This window comes from Rhinoderma darwinii (genome assembly GCF_050947455.1).
Source record: "Rhinoderma darwinii isolate aRhiDar2 chromosome 3 unlocalized genomic scaffold, aRhiDar2.hap1 SUPER_3_unloc_18, whole genome shotgun sequence".
NCBI lineage: Eukaryota > Metazoa > Chordata > Amphibia > Anura > Rhinodermatidae > Rhinoderma > Rhinoderma darwinii.
The window spans coordinates 63518-78786 of record NW_027461743.1 but is presented as its reverse complement, the minus strand read 5'-3'; the positions used below and the strand labels follow the sequence as shown (position 1 = coordinate 78786).

At 47.8% G+C, this 15269-nt stretch overlaps 1 protein-coding gene across 1 annotated transcript in view; it reads left to right on the top strand.

The window, feature by feature from the left end:
* Positions 1 to 15269, top strand: part of SLC15A5 (solute carrier family 15 member 5) — a 50712-nt gene that overhangs the window by 19255 nt on the left and 16188 nt on the right. The window contains exons 3-7 of the mRNA XM_075847319.1: positions 8706 to 8875; positions 11507 to 11727; positions 12134 to 12320; positions 13405 to 13593; positions 14825 to 14956. Coding sequence (XP_075703434.1) covers positions 8706 to 8875; positions 11507 to 11727; positions 12134 to 12320; positions 13405 to 13593; positions 14825 to 14956 — 899 coding nt within the window. The remainder of the gene's footprint in view (positions 1 to 8705; positions 8876 to 11506; positions 11728 to 12133; positions 12321 to 13404; positions 13594 to 14824; positions 14957 to 15269) is intronic.

Sequence of the window (15269 nt, the reverse complement as noted above, 5' to 3'; positions counted from 1 at the left end):
GAGCTGTATATATCTGTATGTAGTGACCTTCCCCTAATGGTGACTGCAGGCAACAGAATGTTATCATGTAACTCTATGGGAGCTGTATATATCTGTATGTAGTGACCTTCCCCTAATGGTGACTGCAGGCAACAGAATGTTATCATGTAACTCTATGGGAGCTGTATATATCTGTATGTAGTAACCTTCCCCTAGTGGTGACTGCAGGCAGCAGAATGTTATCACGTAACTCTATGGGAGCTGTATATATCTGTATGTATTGAAATCCCCCTAGTGGTAACTTCAGGCAACAGAATGTTATCATGTAACTCTACGGGAGCTGTATATATCTGTATGTTTTCAGCTCCTCTTAGTGGAGACTGCAGGTAGTAGAATGTTATCATGTAACTCTATGGGAGCTGTATATATCTGTTTGTAGTAAGCTCCCCCTAGTGGTGACTGCAGGCAGCAGAATGTTATCATGTAACTCTATGGGAGCTGTATATATCTGTATGTAGTGAGCTCCTCCTAGTGGTATCTGCAGGCATTAGAATGTTATCATGTAACTCTATGGGAGCTGTATATATCTGTATGTAGTGAGCTCCTCTTAGTGGTGACTGCAATCAGCAGAATGTTATTATGTAACTCTAAGGGAGCTGTATATATCTGTATGTAGCGAGCTCCCTCTAGTGGTGACTGCAATCAGCAGAATGTTATCATGTAACTCTATGGGAGCTGTATATATCTGTATGTAGTAAGCCCCCCCTAGTGGTTACTGCAGGCAGCAGAATGTTATCATGTAACTCTATGGGAGCTGTATATATCTGTATGTAGTGAGCTCCCCCTAGTGGTGACTACAGGCAGCAGAATGTTATCATGTAACTCTATGGGAGCTGTATATATCTGTATGTAGTAAGCTCCCCCTAGTGGTGACTGCAGGCAGCAGAATGTTATCATGTAACTCTATGGGAGCTGTATATATCTGTATGTAGTGAGCTCCTCTTAGTGGTGACTGCAATCAGCAGAATGTTATTATGTAACTCTAAGGGAGCTGTATATATCTGTATGTAGCGAGCTCCCTCTAGTGGTGACTGCAATCAGCAGAATGTTATCATGTAACTCTATGGGAGCTGTATATTTCTGTATGTAGTGAGCTCCCCCTAGTGGTGGCTGCAGGCAGCAGAATGTTATCATGTGACTCTATGGGAGCTTTATATATCTGTATGTAGTGACCTTTCCCTAATGGTGACTGCAGGCAGCAGAATGTTATCATGTAACCCTATGGGAGCTGTATATATCTGTATGTAGTGACCTTCCCCTAATGGTGACTGCAGGCAACAGAATGTTATCATGTAACTCTATGGGAGCTGTATATATCTGTATGTAGTGACCTTCCCCTAATGGTGACTGCAGGCAACAGAATGTTATCATGTAACTCTATGGGAGCTGTATATATCTGTATGTAGTAACCTTCCCCTAGTGGTGACTGCAGGCAGCAGAATGTTATCACGTAACTCTATGGGAGCTGTATATATCTGTATGTATTGAAATCCCCCTAGTGGTAACTTCAGGCAACAGAATGTTATCATGTAACTCTACGGGAGCTGTATATATCTGTATGTTTTCAGCTCCTCTTAGTGGAGACTGCAGGTAGTAGAATGTTATCATGTAACTCTATGGGAGCTGTATATATCTGTTTGTAGTAAGCTCCCCCTAGTGGTGACTGCAGGCAGCAGAATGTTATCATGTAACTCTATGGGAGCTGTATATATCTGTATGTAGTGAGCTCCTCCTAGTGGTATCTGCAGGCATTAGAATGTTATCATGTAACTCTATGGGAGCTGTATATATCTGTATGTAGTGAGCTCCTCTTAGTGGTGACTGCAATCAGCAGAATGTTATTATGTAACTCTAAGGGAGCTGTATATATCTGTATGTAGCGAGCTCCCTCTAGTGGTGACTGCAATCAGCAGAATGTTATCATGTAACTCTATGGGAGCTGTATATATCTGTATGTAGTAAGCCCCCCCTAGTGGTTACTGCAGGCAGCAGAATGTTATCATGTAACTCTATGGGAGCTGTATATATCTGTATGTAGTGAGCTCCCCCTAGTGGTGACTACAGGCAGCAGAATGTTATCATGTAACTCTATGGGAGCTGTATATATCTGTATGTAGTAAGCTCCCCCTAGTGGTGACTGCAGGCAGCAGAATGTTATCATGTAACTCTATGGGAGCTGTATATATCTGTATGTAGTGAGCTCCTCTTAGTGGTGACTGCAATCAGCAGAATGTTATTATGTAACTCTAAGGGAGCTGTATATATCTGTATGTAGCGAGCTCCCTCTAGTGGTGACTGCAATCAGCAGAATGTTATCATGTAACTCTATGGGAGCTGTATATTTCTGTATGTAGTGAGCTCCCCCTAGTGGTGGCTGCAGGCAGCAGAATGTTATCATGTGACTCTATGGGAGCTTTATATATCTGTATGTAGTGACCTTTCCCTAATGGTGACTGCAGGCAGCAGAATGTTATCATGTAACCCTATGGGAGCTGTATATATCTGTATGTAGTGACCTTCCCCTAATGGTGACTGCAGGCAACAGAATGTTATCATGTAACTCTATGGGAGCTGTATATATCTGTATGTAGTGACCTTCCCCTAATGGTGACTGCAGGCAACAGAATGTTATCATGTAACTCTATGGGAGCTGTATATATCTGTATGTAGTAACCTTCCCCTAGTGGTGACTGCAGGCAGCAGAATGTTATCACGTAACTCTATGGGAGCTGTATATATCTGTATGTATTGAAATCCCCCTAGTGGTAACTTCAGGCAACAGAATGTTATCATGTAACTCTACGGGAGCTGTATATATCTGTATGTTTTCAGCTCCTCTTAGTGGTGACTGCAGGTAGTAGAATGTTATCATGTAACTCTATGGGAGCTGTATATATCTGTTTGTAGTAAGCTCCCCCTAGTGGTGACTGCAGGCAGCAGAATGTTATCATGTAAGTCTATGGGAGCTGTATATATCTGTATGTAGTGAGCTCCCCCTAGTGGTGGCTGCAGGCAGCAGAATATTATCATGTAACTCTATGGGAGCTGTGTATATCTGTATGTAGTGAGCTACCTCTAGTGGTGGCTGCAGGCAGCAGAATGTTATCATGTAACTCTATGGGAGCTGTATATATCTGTATGTAGTGAGCTCCTCCTAGTGGTATCTGCAGGCATTAGAATGTTATCATGTAACTCTATGGGAGCTATATATATCTGTATGTAGTGAACTCCCCCTAGTGGCGACTGCAGGCAGCAGAATGTTATCATGTAACTCTATGGGAGCTGTATATATCTGTATGTAGTGAGCTCCTCCTAGTGGTGGCTGCAGGCATTAGAATGTTATCATGTAACTCTATGGGAGCTGTATATATCTGTATGTAGTGAGCTCCCCCTAGTGGTGACTGCAGGCAGCAGAATGTTATCATGTAACTCTATGGGAGCTGTATATATCTGTATGTAGTGAGCTCCCCCTAGTGGTGGCTGCAGGCAGCAGAATATTATCATGTAACTCTATGGGAGCTGTATATATCTGTATGTAGTGAGCTACCTCTAGTGGTGGCTGCAGGCAGCAGAATGTTATCATGTAACTCTTTGAGAGCTGTATATATCTGTATGTAGTGAGCTCCCCCTAGTGGTGACTACAGGCAGCAGAATGTTATCATGTAACTCTATGGGATCTGTATATATCTGTATGTAGTAAGCTCCCCCTAGTGGTGACAGCAGGCAGCAGAATGTTATCATGTAACTCTATGGGAGCTGTATATATCTGTATGTAGTGAGCTCCTCTTAGTGGTGACTGCAATCAGCAGAATGTTATTATGTAACTCTAAGGGAGCTGTATATATCTGTATGTAGCGAGCTCCCTCTAGTGGTGACTGCAATCAGCAGAATGTTATCATGTAACTCTATGGGAGCTGTATATTTCTGTATGTAGTGAGCTCCCCCTAGTGGTGGCTGCAGGCAGCAGAATGTTATCATGTGACTCTATGGGAGCTTTATATATCTGTATTTAGTGACCTTCCCCTAATGGTGACTGCAGGCAGCAGAATGTTATCATGTAACCCTATGGGAGCTGTATATATCTGTATGTAGTGACCTTCCCCTAATGGTGACTGCAGGCAACAGAATGTTATCATGTAACTCTATGGGAGCTGTATATATCTGTATGTAGTGACCTTCCCCTAATGGTGACTGCAGGCAACAGAATGTTATCATGTAACTCTATGGGAGCTGTATATATCTGTATGTAGTAACCTTCCCCTAGTGGTGACTGCAGGCAGCAGAATGTTATCACGTAACTCTATGGGAGCTGTATATATCTGTATGTATTGAAAGCCCCCTAGTGGTAACTTCAGGCAACAGAATGTTATCATGTAACTCTACGGGAGCTGTATATATCTGTATGTTTTCAGCTCCTCTTAGTGGTGACTGCAGGTAGTAGAATGTTATCATGTAACTCTATGGGAGCTGTATATATCTGTTTGTAGTAAGCTCCCCCTAGTGGTGACTGCAGGCAGCAGAATGTTATCATGTAACTCTATGGGAGCTGTATATATCTGTATGTAGTGAGCTCCCCCTAGTGGTGGCTGCAGGCAGCAGAATATTATCATGTAACTCTATGGGAGCTGTGTATATCTGTATGTGGTGAGCTACCTCTAGTGGTGGCTGCAGGCAGCAGAATGTTATCATGTAACTCTATGGGAGCTGTATATATCTGTATGTAGTGAGCTCCTCCTAGTGGTGTCTGCAGGCATTAGAATGTTATCATGTAACTCTATGGGAGCTGTATATATCTGTATGTAGTGAGCTCCCCCTAGTGGTGGCTGCAGGCAGCAGAATATTATCATGTAACTCTATGGGAGCTGTATATATCTGTATGTAGTGAGCTACCTCTAGTGGTGGCTGCAGGCAGCAGAATGTTATCATGTAACTCTATGAGAGCTATATATATCTGTATGTAGTGAGCTCCCCCTAGTGGTGACTACAGGCAGCAGAATGTTATCATGTAACTCTAGGGGAGCTGTGTATATCTGTATGTAGTAAGCTCCCCCTAGTGGTGACAGCAGGCAGCAGAATGTTATCATGTAACTCTATGGGAGCTGTATATATCTGTATGTAGCGAGCTCCCTCTAGTGGTGACTGAAATCAGCAGAATGTTATCATGTAACTCTATGGGAGCTGTATATTTCTGTATGTAGTGAGCTCCCCCTAGTGGTGGCTGCAGGCAGCAGAATGTTATCATGTAACTCTACGGGAGCTGTATATATCTGTATGTTTTCAGCTCCTCTTAGTGGTGACTGCAGGTAGTAGAATGTTATCATGTAACTCTATGGGAGCTGTATATATCTGTATGTAGTAAGCCCCCCCTAGTGGTGACTGCAGGCAGCAGAATGTTATCATGTAACTCTATGGGAGCTGTATATATCTGTATGTAGTGAGCTCCCCCTAGTGGTGGCTGCAGGCAGCAGAATATTATCATGTAACTCTATGGGAGCTGTATATATCTGTATGTAGTGAGCTACCTCTAGTGGTGGCTGCAGGCAGCAGAATGTTATCATGTAACTCTATGGGAGCTGTATATATCTGTATGTAGTGAGCTCCTCCTAGTGGTGTCTGCAGGCATTAGAATGTTATCATGTAACTCTATGGGAGCTGTATATATCTGTATGTAGTGAGCTCCCCCTAGTGGTGACTGCAGGCAGCAGGATGTTATCATGTAACTCTATGGGAGCTGTATATATCTGTATGTAGTGAGCTCCTCCTAGTGGTGGCTGCAGGCATTAGAATGTTATCATGTAACTCTATGGGAGCTGTATATATCTGTATGTAGTGAGCTCCCCCTAGTGGTGACTGCAGGCAGCAGAATGTTATCATGTAACTCTATGGGAGCTGTATATATCTGTATGTAGTGAGCTCCTCCTAGTGGTGGCGGCAGGCAGCAGAATTTTGTAATGTAACTCTATGGTAACTGTGTATTTCTGTATGCAGTGAGCTCCCCCTAGTGGTGACTGCAGGCAGCAGAATGTTATCATGTAACTCTCATGTAAGTTTGTATCTCTTTACGTTTCTTCATCACGGTTTTAATCTCTTTCTCTGTCCCTTACTATTTTTGTCCCTTTCTCTGTCTCTTTCCCTTTCTATCTCTGTCCTTGTTTCGCCTCCCTCTCTCTTTGTCCCTATCTTTATCTCTTTCCTTGTCATAACCTCTGTTTCGGTCTCTATTTACATTCGTGTTTTTCTGTCCATCTCTATCTCTGTCCCTTTATCTTTTCCTGTCTCTTGCTGTCTCTTTCTCTGCCTCTCTTTCTGCCCCTGTCTCCATCTCTTTTCCTATCCCTATGTCTGTCCCTGTCTCTATCTTTGTCCCAGTTTTTGTCTCTTCCTAAGTCTCTATATCTGTCCCAGGTTTTCTCTCTCTCTCTCTCTCTCTCTCTCTCTCCTTTTCTCTCCCCCTCTCTCTCTCTCCCCCTCTCTTTCTCTCCCCCTCTCTTTCTCTCCCCATGTAACTATCTCTTTCTCTCTCTTTCTATCTCTCTCTATTTCCCCCCTCTATCTCTCCCCTCTCACCCTATCCCTCTCTCCCCTCTCTCTCTCTCTCCCCTCCCTCTCTCTCTCCCTCTCTCTCTCCATGTCTCCCTCTCTTTCTCTCTCCTTCTCCCCTTCCCTCTCCCTCTCTCTCTTTCTTCCCCTCCCTCTCTCTCCCCCTCACTCCATCTCTCTCTCCATCTCTCTCTCTTTCTTCCCCTCCCTCCCTCTCGCTCCCCTCTCTATCCCCCTCACTCCCTCTCTCTTCATCTCTTTCTCCATCCCTCCCTCCCTCTCTCTCCCCCCTTTTCCCCTCTCTTGCTCTTTCCCCCTCTTTCACCCTTTCTCTCCCCCTCCCTCTCTCTCTTCCCCTCTCTCTCCCTCTCTCTCACTCCCCCCTCTCTCCCCCTCTTTTCTCCCCTCTCTCTCTCTCTCTTCCCCCTCTCTCTCCCTCTTTCCCCCTCTCTCTTCCCCCTCTCTCTCTCTCTCCCTCCCTCTCCCTCTCTCCCCTCTCTCTCCCTCTCTCCCTCTCTCTTCCTCTCTCTCCCTCTCTCTCCCCCTCTCTCTCCCCCTCTCTCTCTCTCCTCCCCTCTCTCTCTCCCTCTCTCCTCTCTCTCTCCCCCTCTCTCTCTCTCCTCCCCTCTCTCTCTCCCTCTCTCCCCTCTCTCTCCCCCTCTCTCTCCCCCTCTTTCTCTTCCCCCCTCTCTCCCTCTCTCTCTCCCCCTCTCCCTCCCCCTCTCTCTCTCTTACCCCCTCTCTCCCTCTCTCTCTCTCTCTCCCCCCTCTTTCCCTCTCTCCTCTCTCTTCCCCCTCTCTCACTCCCTCTCTCCCTCTCTCTATCCCTCTCTCTCCCTCTCTCTCTCTCTCTCTCTATCTCTCTCCTCTCTCTCTTCCCCTCTCTCTCCCTCTCTCTTCCCCCCTCTCTCTCGTCCTCTCTCTTTATCTATCTCCCTCTCTCTTCCCCTCTCTCTCCCTCTCTCTCTCGTCCTCTCTCTGTGTCCCCCCCTCTCTCCCTCTCTCTCCTCTCTCTCTCCCTCTCTCTCCCTCTCTCTCCCCTCTCTCTCTCCCCCCCTATCTCTCTCTCCCTCTCTCCTCCTATCTCTCTCTCTCTCTTCCCAACTCTCTCTCCCTCTCTCTCATGACTCCACATCATAAAGAGGCTCTGAATGGCGCCAACTCAACCAGACGCGATGAGTCCAAGACGGTGCGATCATGTGTGATTTTTTTGTACAATTAAAATGTATACACTTTTCCAATATATGTTCTGTATGAATTCCCCACAGTTTTCAGGATCTCTGCTTGTTCTTATTTTGTCCATGATCATGTGATGAACACACAGGTGCATGGCTCGTTACAGTGTCATGCACTGGACACACAGGTGCTGGGATCGTTTCAAGGTCATGCACTGGACACACAGGTGCTGGGATCGTTACAGGGTCATGCACTGGACACACAGGTGCTGGGATCGTTACAGAGTCATGTGCTGGGCACACAGGTGCTGGGATCATTACAGAGTCATGTGCTGGGCACACAGGTGCTGGGATCGTTACAGAGTCATGTGATGTACAGTAACAGTATGTGTATCAGAGCTGTGTCTTCTAACGAGCCGTGTACCTGTGTGTCCATCACATGACCCTGTAACGAGCTGTGCACCTGTGCGTCCATTACATGACCCTGAAACGAGCTGTGCACCTGTGTCCATCACATGACCCTGTAACGAGCCGTGCCCCTGTGTGTCCATCACATGACCCTGTAATGAGCCGTGCACTTGTGTGTCAATCACATGACCCTGTAACGAGCCGTGCACCTGCGTGTCCATCACATGTCCCTGTAACGAGCCGTGCACCTGTGTGTCCATCACATGACCCTGTAACGAGCGGTGCACCTGCGTGTCCATCACATGACCCTGTAACGAGCCGTGCACCTGCGTGTCCATCACATGACCATGGACAGAATTTTATCCACTAGAAGCAAACAATGAATGTTCCTACTGAATGACAACAAGCAGTGATCTTGAAAAGACCTGAGAACTGTAACTTCAGCTCTGGATGTAGCTAGAGATTAAGATATGATGTAACAGCAGAATTGTGACTGCTGCTTTGAATGTGACTGGAGTATAATCTCGTGCTTTCTGTCCGCAGGTTTTATTGGCTCGTTAATCTTAACTCACTGGTTGTGTTTGTTGGAATCTCTTATATACAACAGTCCGTGGCCAAGAATTTGGGATTTCTGATTCCGTTCATGTCGGTCGTTATGGCCTTAATTACTATTCACATGGCGCGTAACGAGCTCCTCTACCAACCGGTGAAAGGTAAGCGGCGCCTGCGGATCACGTTACCCCCCCCCCCCCCCGCTGTAGAAAGTGATCATGTCTGTGCCCGTGTGAATCCCATGATACTCAACAGAGGAAACGTCTGACATGATGCAACCTACAGACGGAGACTGTGCAGCCCAAGCGGCCAATGAGAAGACGCAGCCTCATCCACCGACCAATAAGAAGACGCAGCCTCATCCACCGACCAATAAGAAGACGCAGCCTCATCCACTGACCAATACGAAGACGCAGCCTCATCCACCGACCAATAAGAAGACGCAGCCTCATCCACCGACCAATAAGAAGACGCAGCCTCATCCACCGACCAATAAGAAGACGCAGCCTCATCCACCGACCAATAAGAAGACGCAGCCTCATCCACTGACCAATAAGAAGACGCAGCCTCATCCACCGACCAATAAGAAGACGCAGCCTCATCCACCGACCAATAAGAAGACGCAGCCTCATCCACCGACCAATAAGAAGTCACAGCCTCATCCACCGACCAATAAGAAGACGCAGCCTCATCCACCGACCAATAAGAAGACGCAGCCTCATCCACCGACCAATAAGAAGACGCAGCCTCATCCACCGACCAATAAGAAGACGCAGCCTCATCCACCGACCAATAAGAAGACGCAGCCTCATCCACTGACCAATAAGAAGACGCAGCCTCATCCACCGACCAATAAGAAGTCACAGCCTCATCCACCGACCAATAAGAAGACGCAGCCTCATCCACCGACCAATAAGAAGACGCAGCCTCATCCACTGACCAATAAGAAGACGCGGCCTCATCCGCCGACCAATAAGAAGACGCAGTCTCATCCACCGACCAATAAGAAGACGCAGCCTCATCCACCGACCAATAAGAAGTCACAGCCTCATCCACCGACCAATAAGAAGACGCAGCCTCATCCACCGACCAATAAGAAGACGCAGCCTCATCCATTGACCAATAAGAAGACGCAGCCTCATCCACCGACCAATAAGAAGACGCAGCCTCATCCACCGACCAATAAGAAGACGCAGCCTCATCCACCGACCAATAAGAAGTCCCAGCCTCATCCACCGACCAATAAGTAGACGCAGCCTCATCCACCGACCAATAAGAAGACGCAGCCTCATCCACCGACCAATAAGAAGACGCAGCCTCATCCACCGACCAATAAGAAGACGCAGAATCATCCACCGACCAATAAGAAGATGCAGCCTCATCCACCGACCAATAAGAAGACGCAGCCTCATCCACCGACAAATAAGAAGACGCAGCCTCATCCACTGACCAATAAGAAGTCACAGCCTCATCCACCGACCAATAAGAAGATGCAGCCTCATCCACCGACCAATAAGAAGACGCAGCCTCATCCATCCGACCAATAAGAAGACACAGCCTCATCCACCGACCAATAAGAAGACACAGCCTCATCCACAGACCAATAAGAAGTCACAGCCTCATCCACAGACCAATAAGAAGTCACAGCCTCATCTACTGACTAATAAGAAGACGCAGCCTCATCCACCGACCAATAAGAAGACGCAGCCTCATCCACCGACCAATAAGAAGACGCAGCCTCATCCACCGACCAATAAGAAGACGCAGCCTCATCCACCGACCAATAAGAAGACGCAGCCTCATCCACCGACCAATAAGAAGACGCAGCCTCATCCACCGACCAATAAGAAGACGCAGCCTCATCCACTGACCAATAAGAAGACGCAGCCTCATCCACCGACCAATAAGAAGTCACAGCCTCATCCACCGACCAATAAGAAGACGCAGCCTCATCCACCGACCAATAAGAAGACGCAGCCTCATCCACTGACCAATAAGAAGACGCAGCCTCATCCACCGACCAATAAGAAGACGCAGTCTCATCCACCGACCAATAAGAAGACGCAGCCTCATCCACCGACCAATAAGAAGTCACAGCCTCATCCACCGACCAATAAGAAGACGCAGCCTCATCCACCGACCAATAAGAAGACGCAGCCTCATCCATTGACCAATAAGAAGACGCAGCCTCATCCACCGACCAATAAGAAGACGCAGCCTCATCCACCGACCAATAAGAAGACGCAGCCTCATCCACCGACCAATAAGAAGTCACAGCCTCATCCACCGACCAATAAGTAGACGCAGCCTCATCCACCGACCAATAAGAAGACGCAGCCTCATCCACCGACCAATAAGAAGACGCAGCCTCATCCACCGACCAATAAGAAGACGCAGCCTCATCCACCGACCAATAAGAAGACGCAGCCTCATCCATCTGACCGGGAGGTCCAGGCCTACGAATGAGCTGTTTACACTGATCAGACATTTTCTGATTTTCCGGTTATAAATCCGTGTTTTTTTCTTCTATCGTTTCTGAATAGGAAACTTGACATTGATTGAGTCTGGATTTTCAGTTTCTCTCATTATGTTGTGTCTGTGTGTGAAGAATATGTGGACCGCCACCTCCCTGTGTGTGCGCCGCGGCTGCTGCTCGCCGGCTCTTCTAGAATATGTGGACCGCCGCCTCCCTGTGTGTGCGCCGCGGCTGCTGCTCGCCGGCTCTTCTAGAATATGTGGACCGCCGCCTCCCTGTGTGTGATAGTAACGCTATAAATGTTTGTGTTTTGCAGCCGGTTCGTTCGCGATGACGCTTGGCGTGTTCGTAAACGCAGTAAGGATGTGCTGCCATCACTACCGTCACATCGGGGGACATGTTTCCAGCTGGTTAGATCGCGCCAAGGAATATAATGGCGGCTGTTACAGCGAGTACCATGTGGAAAATGCCAAGGCTCTGCTACGGCTCCTCCCGCTCTTTGTCTTGCAGGTTCTGTACAGAATTTGTACCGCTCAGGTGGGTGACACGACAATAAAGGCTGAGAACAACAAAAGAAAGGCTAAGGACGGGCAGGGACACGAATGAGTGCACAATCCAAGCCCTGAAAAGCTGCCAGAAAGAGTAAACCCTCCAAAATGTGGTGATAGTCCCGGGATGTGCGCGTGGACTGCTCTCCGCTCTTTCTGGTGGCTGTGATGGACATTAAGGCCTCATGCACATGGTGGTACGAGTTGTAGACGTCTTTGTGCCCGGCTCTTCCTCCGTGGCATAAGTTGTGGCTGAGCCTTCGCACCCCCTACGGTGACACCATTGGTTTTGGGGCTCGGGGTGGATCTTGTCTAAACACCACTAAGGTTTGGTCTGGTTCCCATCTGTTCTGTCCCTGCCCCCCTAATACTATCACCCCATGTTCTGTCTGCAGGTTTCGTCTGGATACTTCATTCAGTCTATGAACTCGAACCTGAGCCTCAACGGGTTCCTGCTGCCGATCGCTGCCATGAAGGTCATAAGTATCATCCCCATCATTCTTCTGGCTCCGTGTCTGGAGAGAGTCCACTCCTTCCTGTCCGCCGAGCGAGGTTACCGGCTGCTGCCCTGCGTGGCCATAGGTGAGTGACACCATGAATGATCATCTGGATGGGAGACGTCACGAGACTCAGCCTGACTGACACCCTGAGTCTCCCAAATAACACCAACCAAAGTGTGTGGCCCCCGTGAAGGCCGAGGCCCCTAGTCTGGTGGAGATTCATTAATACTGATAGCAGTGGGGGAGGGGCTGGACCCCCTTGTAACCCCCCGTACAGTTATCAGGTACAACTTAAAGGGCCGATTTACTAATATTGTGACATTCAGGCAGCAGAAGATGCGCCAAATTTATCACGGTGGTAAAGTTTTTGCTGTTGCCCTCCTTGGTGTTTCCTCAAGTTATTTCACGGCAACTCATCATTAAACCTAAACTTTGACCACAGCCCTCATCATCCTTGTGAAATCTCAGTGTTGAGGAAGTAGTCTTAGAATCATGTGAAGCGGAACAATGGACCATCAGATTGTCTCTTCCGCTCAGTCTTAGTTCTATGACCCAGTAATATTTTTCCCAGAACCCCTTGTGTTTGTATCCCGTCCTCATGGCTGGAGATGTAGGGACCCAAATGTCACCCCAATAATGAAGCAAGGAGAGAAGATCCCCCTCTGGCCAGGCAGTCATAGTCCATCTGTAGAGCTTTCTCACTACCCTGTCGTCCCTATAGAAACGTGGCGCATGCCCACCAGTTATAGGACCAGCATTGTCCCCACCTGTTCGCCATCTGACGAGAGCGCTTGAAAAAGATGCTGCAATAATGTGAATGACGGGTAGAATAGTCCAATCCAGCACCGGTCCACAGGAGGAAACATGGGGGCACGGAGCGAGGGGCTGCTCCATACATTCTGACTAAACGCTAGGGCTATATTTACACAGTGCAGCTTTGGTGCATATGCTTCCCCTTACTTTATCACCTACTCCTGGTTGTGGCTTCAAGAAAAAGCAACAAAAACTGCACTGTGTGAATATACCCTAACCCTCTGTCCTGATCAGTGTCTGGTTAACCCCTTGGTGTGCTGCTGCGGCTGGATATAAGGGAATGATGATGAGCGGCGCCCTCTACAGATAAGTTTGTGTCGCTGGAGCATTAACCATTTCTCATGTCTCTGCAGTTTGTGGTCACGTTGCTGCCGCTCTGTCCCTGCTCATTGCTGGGGTCTATGAAATCCATCGCAAGTGGTTCCCTCTGGTGGAACAGACCCTCTCGGGGAAGGTTTTGTGGGTGTCCTCCATGTCCTGTCTCCACCTGGCCCCACAGTACGTGTTCCTGGGAATGGCGGAGGTCATGGTGGCCCCTGCTTGTAAGTGTAACATATAGTAATCTTCTCCCCCACTAAGATCATCAAAGGTGTCATCCAGGTGAGGTCACATGGCATCAGGTTCTGCCCGCCCCAACAATTCTAGGAGACAAAAGTCTGAGACCATGGCACAGGGGGCACTAAAGACTGTAATGCTGATCATGTGACACAAATAATCCTGGAACAGCACATGACATCTTTACAGCCCCCCACACACATATTCTGTATGGCTCCTGACATACTCTGTGCTGCTGGAGGGACTATGTTTCTTCCATTATGTAACTAGGTAACCAACCTTTGTGGCCCTCGAGTACCTGGAAACCTACTTGATTTCTGCAGCTTCTCTCTTCCATGCTGCCATTAATAAGACATTGCACTGGCTTCAGCGTAAAACCTGCACGAGGGGAAGCCATACAGAGGAGGGGAGGGGCCACAGTGAGGAGCCACAGGGAGGAGAAGAGCCACTGAGAGACGAGGAGCCACAGAGAGAAAAAGAGGAGCCACAGGGAGGGGAGGGGCCACAGCGAAGAGGAGCCACAGGGAGGAAAGGGGGAGACATAGGGAGGAGGAAAGTAGCCACAGGGAGGAGAATAGGAGCCACAAAGAAGAGGAGCCACAGAGGGGAAGTAGAGCCCAACACGGAGAAGAAGAGGATCCACAGGGAGGAGAAGAGGAGCCACAGGGAGGGGAGAGGAGGAGCCACAGGGAGAAGAAGAGCCACAGGGAGGAGAAGAGGAGCCACATAGAGTGAAAGAGGAGCCACAGGGAGGAGGGGAGAAGCCACAGGGCGGAAAAGAGGAGGGACCACCCAAAGGAAATGAGGAGCCGAAAAGGAACCACAGAAAGGGAAGAGGAAAGGCCCTTGTAAACAAAGGGAATGAGCCATGGAGAGAAAGGGAGGAGCGCCACAGAAAAGGGGACAATCAATATGGTCTTTGGTCCTGTTTTAGCAATTTCTGCATGTGATATTTATGGTTTTAGCAGTTATCTAACTGCAGGAAGTTGAGAGGTGACCTTGGACTTTCAAAACGGTGTGCCTTCCCGAGACATTGAGGTCATATTAGTGATCCCGGACGAGAAGAACAAATCTCACACAGACCAGATGGAATGTCAAACTTAGAGAGGCTCCTCATTAATACAATGTCTCCTCATGGGCGGGGTAGCAAAGCGAATATGAACTTTATGCTTAATGTGAATAGTGATCACTGACTGCCGCCCCCTTTTCTCTCCGCAGGTTCTTTCATTACATTTTGCCTGGCTCCGAGCAGGATCAGGGCCGTCTGTATGGCAGTTATGACTGTGTTTCAAGCAATTGGCTGCTTTTTAGGAGCTTTACTGATTAAAATTGTGTTTTCAGCATCAGAAGGTTTGCATCGAGAGATCTCAGCTGTATGTGTTTAATGTATTGTGTTTGATTAACTAATGACTAATCTGATCCACCTTCCCCTGTCACTGCTGTATAATATAACTGATATCTGGAGAGCGGTGATGTCACTGCTGTATAATATAACTGATATCTGGAGAGCGGTGATGTCACTGCTGTATAATATAACTGATATCTGGAGAGCGGTGATGTCACTGCTGTATAATATAACTGATATCTGGAGAGCGGTGATGTCACTGCTGTATAATATAACTGATATCTGGAGAGTGGTGATGTTACTGCTGTATAATATAAC